At 42.3% G+C, this 17,325-nt stretch overlaps 1 protein-coding gene across 10 annotated transcripts in view; it reads right to left on the bottom strand.

Moving 5' to 3' along the window:
* The window catches only part of LOC135256564 (ribonucleoprotein PTB-binding 2-like), a 24,187-nt gene extending 6,862 nt beyond the window's left edge, over nucleotides 1–17,325 (bottom strand). For 2 of the 10 annotated variants that reach the window (XR_010330459.1, XR_010330460.1), the window contains exons 1-7: nucleotides 16,839–17,295; nucleotides 12,319–12,385; nucleotides 7,233–7,702; nucleotides 3,217–3,408; nucleotides 1,492–1,612; nucleotides 860–942; nucleotides 243–341 (exon numbers count right to left, since the gene is read on the bottom strand). Coding sequence is in view for 2 of the 10 variants with exons in the window: in XM_064338462.1 (XP_064194532.1) it covers nucleotides 243–341; nucleotides 860–942; nucleotides 1,492–1,612; nucleotides 3,217–3,408; nucleotides 7,233–7,702; nucleotides 12,319–12,385; nucleotides 16,839–17,087 (1,281 nt within the window). In the remaining 8 variants the exon portion in view is untranslated. Of the gene's footprint in view, nucleotides 1–242; nucleotides 342–859; nucleotides 943–1,491; nucleotides 1,613–3,216; nucleotides 3,409–7,232; nucleotides 7,703–12,318; nucleotides 12,386–13,311; nucleotides 13,380–16,838 lie in introns of all 10 variants that reach the window. The other 8 variants (XR_010330465.1, XR_010330464.1, XR_010330461.1 and 5 more) reach the window with 8 other exon arrangements.

The following is a 17,325-nucleotide window of genomic DNA, read 5'->3' as shown; positions in this document are numbered from 1 at the left end:
CAGGATACTCACTGGTTACTCACATTAAGAGCAGAGTACTAACAGGACTCTCACAGTACAGTACTCAAGGTGAGAGCGGAATACTCACTGGATAGCACTCACACTAAGAGCAGAGTACTCATAGGACTCTCACAGTATGGTATGGTATGGTACTCAAGGCGAGAGCGGGATACTCAGAGTACTCGAAGTGAGCAGTGCACAGGACTCTCTCAGTAAGAGCAGGGTACTAATAGGATACTCACAGCACAGACCTGTTTGTCTTTGATGCAAAGGAGCTGTTGCTGTGCCAGCTGCATCCGCAGGAGAGTCTGCAGAACCAGGCCGTTTCCTAATAAGGCGTTCTGCAAGGAGAGCGTTCACAGGCAGGGTCACACTGACAGCCTCCCCAAATTCCGGCCCCTGCATTACAACCCTCCACCCGCCCCTAGCCTTACACACCTACATACTGGCTCCCTAAACTTACTAGAGCTTGGAATTAACCGCTCACTTGCACTGTAGCGTGCTTAAGTTTAGGACTGCCTTAAAGACGACTGACAAAGCAGTGCAATGCACTGCTCAGGGCAGTGGATACTCAAATCTGGCCCTTGAGGCAAGCAGTACTGCCGGTTTTCGTTTGTACTAGATGCGTACCAGTTTTCGTTTGTACCAGATGCGTACCAGACGATTCATTGATGAGTGTTCATTTCACTGATTGGTCAGATATTCCTCTCACCTGGTGTCCCAGTGTCCAGCAGCACTACTGGCCTTGAGGCCCAGATGTGTGTAGGCCTGACGTAGGCCACAGGTGCCACAGCTTATCACTCCCCTCTCACATCCCTACCGCCCAACACTTCCCCAGCTTGCTTGAGTGCCCCCTTACCTGCTGTAACTTGCCAAGACGGAAGAAGGCTGTGGACATGGGGTGGCACAGAAATGGTGCCCCCTGGTGCTGGCCAAATTTCCCTGGGGCAGGAAAGAATATACAGAATACATGCTGAGGAGTAGAGCCCATTCAGACCATACAGGTTTACCATGGGGGTGCCTGCTGCCTTATTTGCCTAATGTTTCTGGAATTTTTCTACTACATCGTCCTTTATCTTATCCCATAAAGCATTCTGTGTACTGGAAGCGCTTGCAGGGCTATTAGTAACCTCATCTCTGGCAGAGCTCTCAATAAAACTGTTCAGCGTATCAGCAATATACTTAATATTACTCTGAACACTCAAGTTTCCATTTTCAACTGCCATATCCTGATCCATTTGCATTTTCCCCAAATAGATTTTTGCTGCACTTATTTATTTTTTTAAACTTTAGCAGGAATATTACCGTATCCTAACTTTTTTTCTCCCTGCATTGTCTTTTTATATACAGTTATCATCTTTTCCTTTTCTTCAAACTGCCCCATAAAGGTTCATTCATCCACTGTGGAGAGTTTTTTCAGAGCATTTCTGCATTTGCTTATTAAAACTTCAGACGTGTGTGTGTGAGTGCGAGCGCATGCGTGAGACTCACCTCTGTACTTACTGTTCTGATAGGGCATCCCCAGCACCTGCAGGGTGGCTGGGTTACTCATGCTGCTCAGCAGCTGGGCCAGACTGGGCTCTGGAAGCAGACCTTTCCTACTGCTCCATGCCTGCAGGAAGCACACACACCATCAACCATGAACACGAGGCACATCCTGTACACACACACACACACAATCATGGATATACACAATCATATACAGACAAAATCAATCACCTACTGCTCCACGCCTGCAGGAAGCACACACACCATCAACCATGAACACGAGGCACATCCTGTACACACACACACACACACAATCATGGATATACACAATCATATACAGACAAAATCAATCACGCACATTACCATGGACAAACTCGATCATAATACACATTAACACAGTACACACATGCACACACACACATCGTTTCAGTGAATTTATGTATCAATCTGAACACAAACCAGATTTTAATACCTGATGCCGACAGAACGAGCGCATTCAAGTGACTTTTGTAACACTGTTCACTGCTCAGAAATTCTGTTCGGTACCGTCCTTTTAAGAGCAGAATTTCATAGCAATTTCAGTATAAAGAATCCAGGATAATCGCTCACTGATCTGTCAGCTGACAACATTAGATGAAAGGACGCCTGTTTGATTTCCTCTTAACTGACAGACAGCAGCTGCTCGTGGGCAGCCAGTCACAGTCAATCAATCACTGTGCCAGGAATGGTGCAGCGCTTAGGGATGGAGGATTGGAGGAGAGGATGCGCACAGACCACCCCAGCGGCTGATGATATGGGATCTACCGCTGATATGGAGACCTCATTCTGTCCTGAAAGCACGAGACTGGGGAGAAATGAGGACTCTCTTCTGTTTCATCTGTGTGCGTGTGCGTGTGTGTGTGTGTGTCTGTGTGTGGGTGTGCGTGCTTGCATGTATGTGCGCACGCGTTTATATCTGATTGGTCTTGTGAGAAACATTTTGCTCAGTTGGTGAGGGTGATTTGTAGCAAGTTCATTTCCTGCAGATGTGGCCCTCTTCCACCCTATAAAAGGCAAGATACCTCTGATATCTGGCGCTGCTGTTGTAGCAGCAATCAAAGCCAAAACAACGTGGAATACTCCGGCGCATAAGAAGCTGCTCCTTGCTGAGGCTCACTGAAAAGGCCAAATGAGCTCGACAGCAGCTGCTGATTAAGCGCATAAGAGCCCCCGTGCGCACTGGCAGAGGAAGTCCAATGAGTTTCTCCCACTTGTTTGCCTTTGAAATTTTAATGCTTCCCTCCCGACCTGCCGCTAAAGTTGTTGTCCAATTTGAGAAATTTCCTACGGTGAGCTGACGGACCGACGTCCCCACTTCCTGGCATCTCAGCTCAAACTGGCTGCGGTACAGCCGGTCCTGGGGGGATACATTAGGAGAGTGCCGATAGCTGCTTTTAGCTGGTGTCCCTGTGAGAAATGGCAGTGCCGTTTTTCTGCAGGCAAGCATCAGCGTGAAAACTGTAATTAAGGAGGCATAGCTCTCGGTCCAGCTCCATCTCATGGTGTGTGTACGTCTGTGTACGGGTATGTGTGTGTCCCTGTCTGTCTGCCCGTCTGTCCCAGTGTCTGTGTGTAAGCGTGTGTGTATGCATGCACGCATGTGTGTGTGTGTATGTATGTATGCATTTGAGTGTATGCGTGTGAGCGTGCGTGCCTGTGCAAACAGCATGTCTGCAGAGGGAAACTCACCATCCCCTGCGCAGCGATCAGGGCCGCCAGTGTGCTCCTTCCAGAGGCTCCTGGGGTGCAGAGGGACACGTGGACCTCCTGGCCCCTGACCGTCTGTCTGTCCATGTCCGTCAGTACAGCCTCCGCCTGCTCGGCCATCTCGTACTCCAGCACTGCAAAGCCCCGGGCGTGGCTGTCCTCGTCCTGCGCCAACTGTGGGGGGCAGGAGGGCATGGTGGGTTATGGCACAGTGATCCACTCTGTACACACACAAACACACAAACACACACACACAACCACAAACAACCACACACACAGACAGACAGGCACACACACACACACACAAACACATGCACACTGGCTTCTCATAGGCTCAGATATTGACCATTGGCGGACCTACTAAAATGAGTCCAATTCAGCAGTTTCCCAAGTGAAAATCACCACTCCGAGGTGGCTGGCTAAATGAATGAGCACCAGCATGGCTCACATGCAACTCCACCTGCATGAGCCCCCAAGAAGATGCACGACCACACACAGCCGTCACATTACAGCAAAAGCAGAGAGGGATGTTAGATAAGCGCATTAGTAAAGCAGAGAAAGTACCGAAAAGCAAAGCTGGACTACTACTGTATGTGTCCACGGTAACTGAAAAAGCTAGCAAGCTTCTTAAACCAAAAAATATCCTAGCACAACAGCAGACATATTCAGTTACTGTCAGTCTCTTCTGGAAGACACACAATATACTGTACATAACCCAATTTCTTCATCTCAGATACCTCTGATCTATACATAGCACAGAAAAAGTGATTCATCATTAAACTGGGTTCCAGGGAGTGAAGAAAAATGGGATCGTTGAGAAGTTATTGCTGCCAGAAAAAAAACAATAATTCTCAGCAGAAATACAGATGAACCAACTCAAAATGTCCCAATTCCTAATACTAGGGTATTAGACTGAGAACCATTAGCCATACTCCATTGACTTCTATGCACAACCATTCACCTCTTCTATGTGCTCAGGCTACATTCACACATCAAGTTACAGAGTGAAATTAATTCTTGTATGTAATCCTGAAAAGCCATATGGTAGTGTAGTAGTTGCAGTAGGGGTGGTGGGGTATGTAATTGTAGGCACATGCTTGCATGGGCATGTAACGAACAAAAAGTGAAAACACCTACATTAAGTTCCCTATTTCTGCTGAAAACTGCTCACGAAACCTTCTCATAATTAAGACCCTCTACCTAGCAGAGGCTAGGGATTCCCACGCGATCAGCACTAAGTAGCTAAAGAGGTAGCAAGGAGAACACAAGCCCAAGTCTGCCAGAATTAGACACAAACCTCCGCAGAATGTTCTTCAGAGTCTGTTTAAAGCATAGGCCAGAGACATCAGTCAGAAACCAAAAAGGGATGTGCTTTCACTCAACACTCAAAAGATAATTAGAAGATGTTATGACTCAAGACGTGTCTGAGGAAACGGGACAGAAAAAGCCTCGACCGAAAGGGTTTAAAAGCTCTTTTTGGAAAGCCCGCTCAGTAGCGTAACGGTCAGCAAATCCACTGGTGATGTGCCTGACAGTTATACCTTCAGAATCACAAGCCCTCTGGCTGTCTGGGGTCCTAAATCACCAATGGGCAGAAGACACACAGGCCCTCCAAAGGAGCCTCTGTGACCACAGATATGCTTTCAAACAGCGTATCGATAACACACAGCGGAATTAGCGTTTGCGCGGCGCTGGCTGCAGACCCTGGTTTCCGGTCATTTGGAGCTCTAGTTTTACGTCTCCATTTCATTTCTGACCGCTAAAACCTCCCGGAAAAGCTCAAAACGTTTCTGCGAGGGCTGAGTGCCTAGTCCAGGAAAGGCTTTGTCCCGGTTCCAGCTCTTCCTCCCTTGTATTCTCCAGCGAGATGCTTTTCTCCTGCATTTACTCTCTGCCTGACAGAAAAGGCAACTTCCCACTTAAGTTCTACTTTCCAAGGGCTGTAAAAAAAAAACATCTTTCCCGCCTCACCTTTAATCAAACGGCAAAAAAACATGTTTATTTCTCAATAAAATAAGCATGAATTCACAAGAACGCTATTCATCTGAACACATGCCATGGCCCCTTTTGAAGTAGGCTGCAAATACCACCATGGACCAATGCACCTAAACAGTTACTGGTTTACCATCATTTATGAAAGGAAATTGAGAAAGCGTCCTCTAGCCTTTCATAATGTACATAGGACTCGAGAGTAAATTATAATAGTGAATTGCACGTCTTTTCAATCAAGAATGGCATCTGTCACGAAGCATGTGACTAATTTGTAAGAATGTTATCAGCCTTGAAAGAAAAATCTGTCCCTAAAAAAAAAACTAATGGCCTAATAGTAAGACAGATGAAGAAACATAAAAGTAATAGAAATACCGCCATGTGAATAATTCTTAGATGACTGAATAGTGGTGGGGTGGAGGAGGGGAGGTATTTGGTCACAAACCTCACAATTTGCACAAATCAGCAATGTATGACTGAAGATGTTATTCAGCAGCCACTGGTTACCTGGCTGCTCAAACAAAATAGTTTTATGTTTCAATTTTCCAGCCCGTTGAGTCTAATATTCTGATACAGAGATTTAGGCTGCTCATGCTTCAGCAAGAGTTATATTTAGAATACTTTGCATTATATTTTCTCAAGCATTACAGATGGGAGTAAGGGAATCTAATACATATGCATTTCTTACTGTCTGCAAAACAAACAAACAAACCAAAAAAAACAATCAAAGCTATTGACCTGAACACTGGGCCTACAAGTTGTAGCTATATGAAGGACAGAGGTAACAAGGCTATACAATGGATAACAAAAGGAGTCTCAAACACAAAATAAAGAGGGGTATAAATAAGAGGCTCCTTGAGGAAAATTATTCTGAATCTACTCAAGAACAGGTGTTCTGCAATTATGAGTACTGGGTTTCTGCAATGACAAGTGCTGGTGTTGAGTGATTAACACAAGTACTGGTGTTCATAGGTTATGCTAAACTTAAAAAAAACAATGACAAATCTGACATCAATATGTGAAACATTAGAATGAGAGGGCCAAACTGGGAAGTACTTTGATTCTGAACAGCTTGAAGTCTTGTTGTTTAGTATATGGATAGCCATAGAAAAAGGATTTTTTTCATAAAATGCACAACCCAGCACAGAACCAAGCACCTTTAATCAAGTACTCTCCACCTTCGCAGCTCTTTCACGACCTTTTCACTCAAACCAAGAACATTCTGGAGTCTGGAGTCACACAACACAGATCTACTGTACATACCAAAGAGCCAATCGGTGATGATATCACCCCAAACAACACCGCGTGGAAAAGAGAGACCTCAAAACAGCTCTGCGGCACGTCGGGTCGCTGACATCGCCACTGTCTGGCGCTGCTGCTATTGACCCACACACTACGCGCTCGTGGCCAGCAGAGGAGGGGATGCATACACCCTACACATGCGGGAAGGGAGAAGAGATAATGCACCAAAAGCTAATAACTTACCCCTAGGGACACTCCAGCACTTAAGGAAGTACATGGGTTTTACGGTCAGCTAGATATGAAAGTGCGTGTGTGTGCGTGTGTGTGTGTTCTGTATGTTTGTGAGAGAGTGTGTGTTTGATTATGTGCACGAGCATGTGTGTGTGTGTAGATGTATTTAAAAAACAGGCCAGCGATTTGCAATGATTTGAAGTGCTTTGACTCTTCATACACTAGTAAAATTTCTGTACAACACTGACATGTATAAAATCAATATTAATTTTCATCAATTTTTACATCAACTTTTCATGATTTTACTTTTTTTTCTCCATGTTTGACTAAATAATTTTCAGGCATCTGTACAAACATTTTCAGAATTTACCAGCATCTAAAGGGTTAAAGTATTGCAAATACTCATTTGATCCAGGTGTGATGGAACAAAAAAACACATATGTAAAAGCAATTAGAGTAAAAACAAGACACTGTACAAAAATATTAAAGGATAAAAAAAACCACAGGAAAAGGGGTGGGGGGGGGGCAATTCTGACCTGGCAGAATATCGGCTTGTGCCGGCTGCCAAAAGCCCGGGACAGCTCCTCGCTGGCGCCGAGGTCACCGGGCAGCCCGTCCACGCGGAGGCACCTGGAGTGGAGGAGGTCGGCGGTCAGCCGGCTGGCGTCCACCCACTGCGCCGCGAGGGCGCGGCCTCCGCGCCGAAGGCCCGACAGCTCGCAGCGCGCCCGGGAGGCGGAGTCCTTCTTCATGTACTCCGCGAAACCGTAGCCCTTGGAGTGGCCCGTCCGGTGGCTGTACACTAGGAAACAGCGCTCCAGGTTGCCGTGGAGACGCGCCAGCTCCTGGAACTGGGCAGCGGTGAGGGTGTGGGGCAGGTTGGTGACGCAGAGCAGCGCGTCGGCGGACTGCAGCTGCACCGTTATCTCCCTGCCGCGGACGGGGGTCTGATGGAGGGACCGCATTGCATCCTGGGCCTGGTCTCCATTCAGCAGGGTCACAAAGGCTGGGAAGAAATTCATCAATGATAATTATAACAATAATAATTACAATAACACTTATTTCTTACAATATATTAGCTACAATAATAGACATTGACAACTTCATAGGGTATGTGGTTAAGAGGTCACCGTTCCACTCGATGATCAAACAGCGTAATATCAATAATCTGCTAATAATAATCTCATAAATGGAACTGAGCTGAAAGTGGTTTGACAGGTTTAATACGTTCAACCGAACAATATAGCCATGAATCAGCTGGTCTGAGTTACAAGAATTCCTTCAAAACAACGTCCAGGTCATACCACATCTTACTGCATGAATATTTAATGAAAGCGTATTAAAAAGTGAGCACTAAGCAACTTAAGTGCTTGCTTTAAATAATTTACGGGGAACAAACTGGAAAATGGAAGGAATTCTCTTAATCGAGGATCAGTTCATTTAGACAAGATATTACACAGGCCATTTTCCTATTTCAGCCAGTTTTTAATTCTTTACATTTTTCTTCCAATTTGGAATGCCCAATTGTACTTGTAAGCCTGTCTCAAGGCTGCAACATCCTTCGTAAATTCGGGAGAACCGCCAGCAAATTGCACCCCACGGTCTGTGAGCTAAACTGCGGTCATGATGAAGCAGAAAGCACTATTGCAGTGGAAGCTGAGTACAGCACATCATCAAGAGCAACAGTAAAGACTAAACAGTGTACTAATGTACACAGCTTAAACTGTGCTTATGTGCATTTAAATAATTCTGTATATTTAATATTATTAACATAGGTCACCAAATCAATTTTAAAAATGGAGTTAGTTTAAGCCCAGATATTTAGGAAAGTCGTGGAAGGAGGAGGTTATAGCATTTATGCAATTGTAAGCAGTAAAATAAGATGTTGATATTAATTTACATCAAGTAAAAGAAAAGAGAAAGACTAATTTTAAAGCTCCTCAAAATATTCTCCTTCTGAAATAGATATAAATAAATATCCCAGCTGATAAAACTATTTGGAACATATGCAGCAGTTGCAAAACACTGAGTGGGTATTGTATTGTAGCTGCAGTGGACAATGAGAGCTCCCTAGAGTGCTCACTAATCCCATTTGGAAATTTACTTCAAACAGTTGTAATCAACCAGTTCAAAACCTACTCTTTATCAAATTTAAAATATATGAGAAACAAAAACATATATTACACACTCACTATTGAATGGGGCTGAGTACTTACAATGAACAAAAAAGAAGATACTAACTTGAAATTACAAGCAAAGGTGGACAGACTAGTAAGCCAAACCTTGCAAGACAGCTTGAGTCCAAAGGACCCAAAAGAAAATGAGGTAGAAAGCTATGATGGAACAAACACAACCATATAACCACCACAAAACAAAAGAAAAGAAATACTCCTTCTGTTCTCCAAAACAAAACAAAAAAAAGTCAAAAACTAAAATGCAAAAATAACAATCCCCTCAGCAGTCATGAATACTTCATGCAGCAGGGATAGAAGATGTGAGCCCTGACTGGAGGACTCAAGGCACTCAAGGTGCGTGTACACACACATGTACAAATGCGAAGCCAGCACGCACACAAATGCACACTGATGAATGCAGACACATGCATGACTATTCACAAGAGGAGACATACATACACGCAAGCTAACTGGCCACCTAGCGCCTGGTTTCCCAAAGCAGGATTACCGAGGATGCTGGATAACTGCACTGAGTAAAACCCGAAAGCTTGCCAAATATGAAACAAGTAATACACACCCCCCCAACCCCTTCCACCCGGCCTGGCCCACGCAAGCAGCACACTCTGGATGCTGAGTAGATGAGGAGCCCATCTCCATCTACTCAGCCCCCCTCTCCACCGTTCCAATGCCATCACAGGTGAATTTATTCCTGGAGGACAAACTCTAGCCTTCCAGGACAGAGGCGACAAAACCCGTTGCCCCGTCTGGCCTGGCTAAATGTAAAAGGAAATTAGGGATGAAATTTTTAAGGAAACATTAATGAACAGTCACCGATTAATCGTTAACAAAACATTGAGGTAATGACTAAAGTTGTCAAAACAAACAGTTTTGAGGTGGTCCACCATGGTGCACAATCCGTAATACTAATTATAACAGTCACATTTTTTACTCAATCAGACTACACGAAAATACACATATTTTCTAGATGTTATGGGATGACGCCATTTCCATGGAAACCAAGAGGGAGTGGAAAAATGCATCTTCCTCTTCCAAACCTCCACATTCTGTATTTCATTTTCACACATATATCATCAAAGATACCAGCACATACAATGCTTCCTTCAAACCTGCAATGTGATTCTGGATCCATTACCATTGTGTGTACATTATGGGTAAGTACTAATGTGACCATCTTCCAGAAATATTCATGAGTCACTCATTTAATTGTCACATGCACAGTGACCCCACAGGGAAGTATTTCCTCCCAGAATCATCAATAAATTCCAACGGATCAGGTGGAGAAATAGGTCTACTGTTTATATTTTTTATATATTAACTTAATTAAAAACTCTGAGCCAGAAGTGATATCCAAAATCTGATTTGGCCTTGGGTGGAAATAAAGTAATAAACCAAAAATTATTGGTCATGCCAAATTATGGAATGCTGGATCTTTGGAATGCAGGATATTTCAAAATCTGTTTTACACAAATTCACCTGCGTTCTGATAAAAAAAAAAAAAAAAAAACTATTAAAATTTTTATTACAGTATATACCAACTCACAATAATAACACAATAAATGTATCTCATTCATAACTATCATGACACTTTTAACAGAAGGGTAATCATTTTTTTGTTGTTCAAGTATGGGTCATCACCCGTTGCAATCTTTTGCAGATATTCCAACCTTGGAATATCTGCATTTATAGAACACAGTGTATTTATCCACCTGCATTTTGTATTTTTTTCAGCATAAAACAACGCAGAATCCTGCGTTACCACTCCCATGAAAATGCAGGTCAACTATGAATCGTAATTTATTTCCCAGGCTGTAACCTAAAGGCTATAACCTCATTCAGGACCACACAGGCAAAGAAAATAAATAAAATAACCTCAAAATAAAATCACGTTAGGCCATAAATGTTGTTAAACGGCTTGCATGCTGCCAAAAATGGCTCCCTTATGGCTAGTTTTAACAACTGCAGTTCAAACCTATCCCATGCAAGCCACTTCCACTACCCCACCGGAAATCCATGGTCTATGTGAGTGCAGATGGCCTAAATGGCTGACTGCAGTGCTGCAACACTGTAAGGTTTGCACTTCAGGAACAAAAAATGAAAATAAAAAAATAAAAACAGAAATATATAAAACTTTTGTCCTGACATCACACCCTTGTTTTCGATGACAGCATAAGTCTAGCGCAAAGCCTACAGCCAGGAGATGGACCTAATTACAGCCTGAGCCCCTGCCAAAGTTAGTCCTTGCACTGTGGACTTGACACACACCATTAATGGTTATGTGGCTCTCCCCAGATGTCAATACTTACATCAACAGACTTTTTACAATACAAGGAGACACACAATTGGTCCCACACTATTGCTCCCTCCCTCCTTTCAAGTTGATATGACAAGGCTGGTTCTTAAATTAACAGAAGATCCTTTTAAAGCTTCTGGAGTTATATTTTGCCATCATCGTCATGTGGGTAAGAGACACCATGGTCTTTCAGTGTCAAAAAAACAACAAATGAAAATGTGACTCCTTTTCTAATGCAGGAGCCTAGACTTCCAGCTCAAACTATGGCAGCTGAGTCTACACTATCCTGCTCCACTCCTTGACAGCTTTAATCTTGGTTCTTCTCCAGTTTCCCAGACAACAGGAGAGCATCAGCAGGAGGCTGTCGTGTGTCGAGGAGAGTGTAATGGCTCCAGCATACAGCAGCCCTGGACTAATTCACACAGTACAGGAACAAGCAATTCCAGCAAGTTCATCCAACACTTGAATTCTGCAGTAACTTTGATGCAACTGATTGTTAACTGTGAATTTCAGCTTTTCTACATATTATCTCAGTAACCAAAAAAATATTTCCTGCAAGACTCCTTCAGCAGATGAAACTTCTGCACAATCAGTTGTATTAATTTTCAAACCAGTGTCCGTTTTTAAAAAAAGTCCATTTCAAAGTTTGTCTGCTTTTGACAATCACAGCGAACAGAAATAGTTACTACTTGTTTTCTGCTCGGCTGAAAAAACAATTTTCCCCAAAACTACAGAAGAATGGTGGACATTTTATATTATTGACTTTACAATGGTAGATTTTAACAGGCATTCATTAAAAGTGCATTGATTACTAATGTGCAGAATGTTCTTCTTGGGTAATCAAGTTAGCCAGAAATGCTATTCTTGTAAAAGGAATGTAAAGCCGGTTATTACTGTCATCCTTAAAAGTACTGTCCAGTTTTCCCTTTACATTTCTGTTTGGAATCTAAATATGCAATTTCTATCTGTATCCCACCATTCAGAAGTTAATAACTTCTGGATAATGGTTTAATATTTGACAGCAGCTGCACTGAGGTATGCTGTAGGATTCAGCTCTAGGTACTCAACACATGTTGGGGAAATGTAGTATTAAGTAGCCTCTAAAAGCACTACGTGAATAACTAAATATATAATTACCTGTTCCTTTGTTCCTGTCCACATAACAGTACTTCAGCTCATACTTGCACAAAATGCTGCGGACCTCCTGCCATTAAGAAAAAACTTGTTTAGAGCAGAAACTTCCGTCCTATAAACAAATGGGGACATTCACACTGTCTTCATGCAGGGACATTCATAAGGAAGAAACTAATTGACCATACATGTAATACTGCTTTTCAAAATTTAAATACAATAAATACATAAAATCTACTCAAATTCTGAACTGAGGTCCCCTGCTTAGATTGTATTATTATAGGCATAATTCTTCTCTGATGCCTGTTTGGATAATGAGATAGCAAAAGTCAGGTTAATAATGGAATCAAATATTACGGTTAATAATATCAACATAATTTTCATTTAAAAAAACATTTTGAGGAATACATTATCTGCACGGAACATCAAACTTCTGATTCCACACAGCAAAGAAGGGGGAGAAAGAATATAGTTAGCATCCTTGGGCACTACAATCGGGTGCTGAGCAGCCTAATTAAATTAACCACAGCATTTACTGCGCATGACTTATATTACCTGCATTTATATAGATCTGAATATCAGAGTGCAAAAATAGCATCCACCCCCCCCCCCCCCATTTTTCTTAAAAGGGGAAGAAATAATTTCAGGACAGGACAGAGATTGGAACGTGTTTATGTTTTAAGTGAACGCAATCCAGACCTGGTAGCACAGGAGAAAGAGAGCAGCTGGCACCAGTTCTCCTTCTCCTGTTCGTTTTCTCTGTCCCCATCTCTCAGCACCAGCAGCAGAAAAGCCACAGTGCTGGGTGGAAGGCCGTTTCTTTAATCTGCACACCCGTGCCAAGCTATTATTGTCCTGTATGGTATCTTATACAACCCACACATAGCTTTCTAATTCTTGTTCAAGAGGAATGCACAATACTTTCAGTTAGCTTCATCTTGACTAGGCCACATCTGTAAACAAGATGGTGGCATTAAAGAAGATTTTATATAATCTTACCATCTTTCTTGTGCAGCATCTTTCGGGAACAATAATGGGGTTTAAATGATGGGAAAGCCATGCGGACACTAAAACAGCATACAGATTAAAATGTCACATTCATTCCATTGGTTTATGAGCATCCTGTTGTCCATTTTTTATCAGCCCAAGAGGGAAAAAACTAAATCTTCAGAAGACAACAGCTGGAACTACTTAGGGGCACAAGGAAAAGTCAATTCTGCATTTTCACAAAAGTACTCTATCACATTCATCCATTACAAAAGCCCTATTGTTACAGTGACTGCTCCTTCTTCCACTCTACACACTAATAGGACTAAGGAGAGCTCAGCACTGTGATTGGTCAATAACCAGGATCTTGGGCATGTGACCACTCAAGAAAGAGCGTTTGCATTTCATGTGTGTAGCCCTGCTGCTGTTCCATGTGAACCAGCCCATCGCAAACAGATGCAGATGGAGCAAGCAGTCAAACACCTTGCAGGATAAGGTGACAAAAGTTTAATTTTTAAATATGGTTAGGAGGGATAGCTCAGGTCAGCTTTGAAGACCTGGTTCAGATGCTGGTAATATTTGAAAACACTTTTCCAGGTTTCTGACAGTTTTCAACAAAACAGGTTATGAAACAAAATTTACAATCGTATGAACCAGGGCTTTTTTCGAAATATCGTTGGCAATACTGGTGTAAACTACACCCACGCTCATGTTCACTTCCATGGCAAAACACTGACTCGTACAAATGCTATTTCAGCAACAGCAACTGCCACCTGTTTGTGGGAGATATAACATTGGTTACTGTCCACACACAGGCTGGGGGGCTGGGACAGTCCCACCAGATAAGCTTGGCAATACCGGGGGCCACAAACGCCACCCTTATCTCCTCTTCACTGGCCTGTAATGAAAGTGACCTGCTGTCCAGGGAGCCCTCCGTAACTGAACATCCAAAATGGATAGCCGGGCTGGGGGGCCTTCATGCTTACTCTGCCAAAGCATTAATCACCGATAGAACCAGGTTCTTCAGCCATTCCCCCCTTCACCAGGAAAATACAGGGTGGCCACTAGCTATTAGTCAGTCTGTTGTGAAAGAGCAACAATTTATGCATTTGGTAACTGCGGAGACAGAGAGGTATAGTAGATAGGTCATAAGAGGGACAGAGGTCTCAGACATGGGTTTTAATAAGACACAAGCTGCAAGGCACATCATGGCACACAAAATATCCACTGCAATAGCTTTCCTGAACTCCAGGAAATAAATATAATTTATTTTTTACTAGTATTATAGGGAAACAAATGACTCCATTTTGTTAAATGTAGGCTACATGTTATACAAAATGTCCATTTACATAAGCCCCCAGTATTTTTTTGATAATCCAAAAATTTATATAATTTCATAGTGCATCACAGAATGTTTGCACAAAAGAAAACTTTGTAACAGGGGTCTAGATGAATCGGGGGATCTCATTGAAAATGTGAAAGGAATCAGTGAAGATGTGCCAACACATGAATTCAAGTCTTCATCGAGTCATCATTCTGCATACCATTTATGGAGTGTATTTAACAGCACAGCTCTGGAGTTTCCTCTTTGTACAGGAACCATAAAATATCCTGAACAATCATTTGTTATTGCTTTACTATTACACTGTAAAACAAAAAAGGTTTATTTCAGGAAACCAATGGCCACGAACCATTTGAATTATACTTATGTTTTCCTTTTTGACGGCGAGATGACTCACTCTAGTAAAACTGCATTTACAGTGTATTACTGCTATTACTAAAGTACATGTTGGCATTCCTGCAAGGATCATTGCTTTAACTATTAAAGAAGTGATATTAATTTCCTGGATTCCTATGGGAACAGCACAATGGTGCATGAAGTCTGTTCTTGGAGGCTGCCATGCTAGACTATGGGGATTTTGGTACCAGATGTGCAAGCAAGGTAAATTAATAGTTATGAATTGACTTAAATGAGGACATTTGCTATTTGGCACCAAGGGCTTACTACATTGCATAACCTCCAGTAACCACTGGAGTTTGTGCGCTTCAGGGGGAATGTCAATCCCTGGTCCCCTGCATGCTGGTATAGTGTTTATTTGGACACGACTTGTGAGTTTAGGAACGACACTAATCCATTCAGCTACCACGTGAGCTCACAATTACGGAGTTATTGTTGCGCAGTGTTTGTTCGGAAGAATGTAGGCGTTAGTGAAAGGATGTCTTAAAATCTGATTGGCTGGAGAAGACTAAAAAAAACCTATTTCTTGATACATTTGCATATCTTGTTATGAGGAATGTCTCAAAAAGCCACAAAGAAATGCAAACGACGTGTCAAGTGATGCGTACATGCATGTTGAGTCACCATCAAATGAATGTCCATATATTGGTAACACCCCTCCCCCCCCCCCCCCCCCCAAAAAAAAAGCGTGTCAAGAAATTTAAATAATAATTGCATTTGTTTGAGAGTGCAAAAACATATTTCAGAAATAATTTTCTTTCTTGTAAAATACTAAAAATATTTTATTTGTGTAGGCCATATTTATTTAACGATTTATGAGACAATATCACACACAATCGACCTCAACCAAAACAAAAACACTGTCTAACCTGGAAAGAAAACTATACAATAACCAATACATTTCATTCAAAATTTAAATCTAAGAAGAAGTTTGACATTCGTCAGTTTTGTAATACATGGCGAAAACTATGGCGATAGTTGCACGAACAGTTTTAAGGTAGTCAGCCTAATTAATGCATATTAGGCGAGACTAAGGCTTGTTTTAATATTAATCTGAGGCAGCGAATTTATCATTCTAAATTTAAATAAATGATGTTACGCAACATTTCGTCACAGGAGTAATGTGATTAAAACACGAATAGGCTTATAACAGAACGCTGGGCAAATACACAAGGTTTATAAAATTACGAAAACCCCAAAATCCCGATATCCTCCTACCTAAAACATGCTGGAGGAAGAGTTCACATCACAACGTCAAACTAAGGAACTACAGAGGCCAAAGACGAGAATTTGTAAGTAGCCGAGGTCGGCCAAAGGGAAAGTTGGTCCAATGGTTGAAAAAAAGCATTACAAATCTTGACATAGGTAACATTAACTAGCCAAACACGTAAGCAGCACGACGCCGTGCCTTTAATCACCGCATTACTTTAAAGAAAATATGAATTAATTATACGGCATCAAAAGAATAAACTAGGCTACTTAGCAATTATAGTTACAGGATTCTTATTTTGCCTACACACGATCAGCATCGCAGCTGCACCCTTGATATGTTGGCTAATTAGCAATAACAAAAGTGACAGAAAATAGTCGCCGATTCTGGGAGTTCACGGGCAATTTATTTTATTAATGTTCAGCGTTTTGATTCAAAATTAGCTTTACATTAGAACTTTAAAATAGTATCTCATACTAGATGATATGCTCCCAAAGTTTTATGTTTTAAGACCTTGATAACGGTTTGATAACACGCGTTTGCAATTTTCTACAATAAAAACTTCCAGCGACACTTCTGCAACTATTTTACCTGGCTGGTAATATCCTGAGGCAGGTGCTTAATGATGATTTTCCTCCTGTTGCTCAGCTCCCTGCGAGTTTCTTCGAGCCTTCTCTTGATTTCACCTGGTTCCAAATCAGGTAAATCTCGCATGCAGAGTCTCTCACCCGCAGACTCCTCGTCCTGTCGCACTTCTGAGCTGTCAGAGCCCGGTAAATGTGAATTCTCCTGGATTCCTGAGACCACGGTAGGTGCTTGTACCGAGAACGCAGCAGCCATTTTGAAACGCTCTGTGAAAGTAAGAGCAGGACTTGTAGGCTGTCATCTCATTTCGCATCCCTCCACTTGCGCTCACAGACGAGAAGGTAGGCTACCAGCGGGTTGAACATTAAGCGGAAAAATTGGCCAAAATTGAGTTGGCTGGACATTTGGCGACCCCCCGCGTTTTGAGCAGGGATGACACGCCAGGTGAAAATGCAGTTTGAATGGTTTTATCGTCATCTAGCGGCCACCAAAA

This window comes from Anguilla rostrata, chromosome 6 (genome assembly GCF_018555375.3).
Source record: "Anguilla rostrata isolate EN2019 chromosome 6, ASM1855537v3, whole genome shotgun sequence".
In the NCBI taxonomy this organism is placed as follows: Eukaryota; Metazoa; Chordata; class Actinopteri; order Anguilliformes; family Anguillidae; genus Anguilla; species Anguilla rostrata.
The sequence above is the reverse complement of the archived record's forward strand: the minus strand, read 5'-3'. Positions and strand labels throughout refer to the sequence as shown.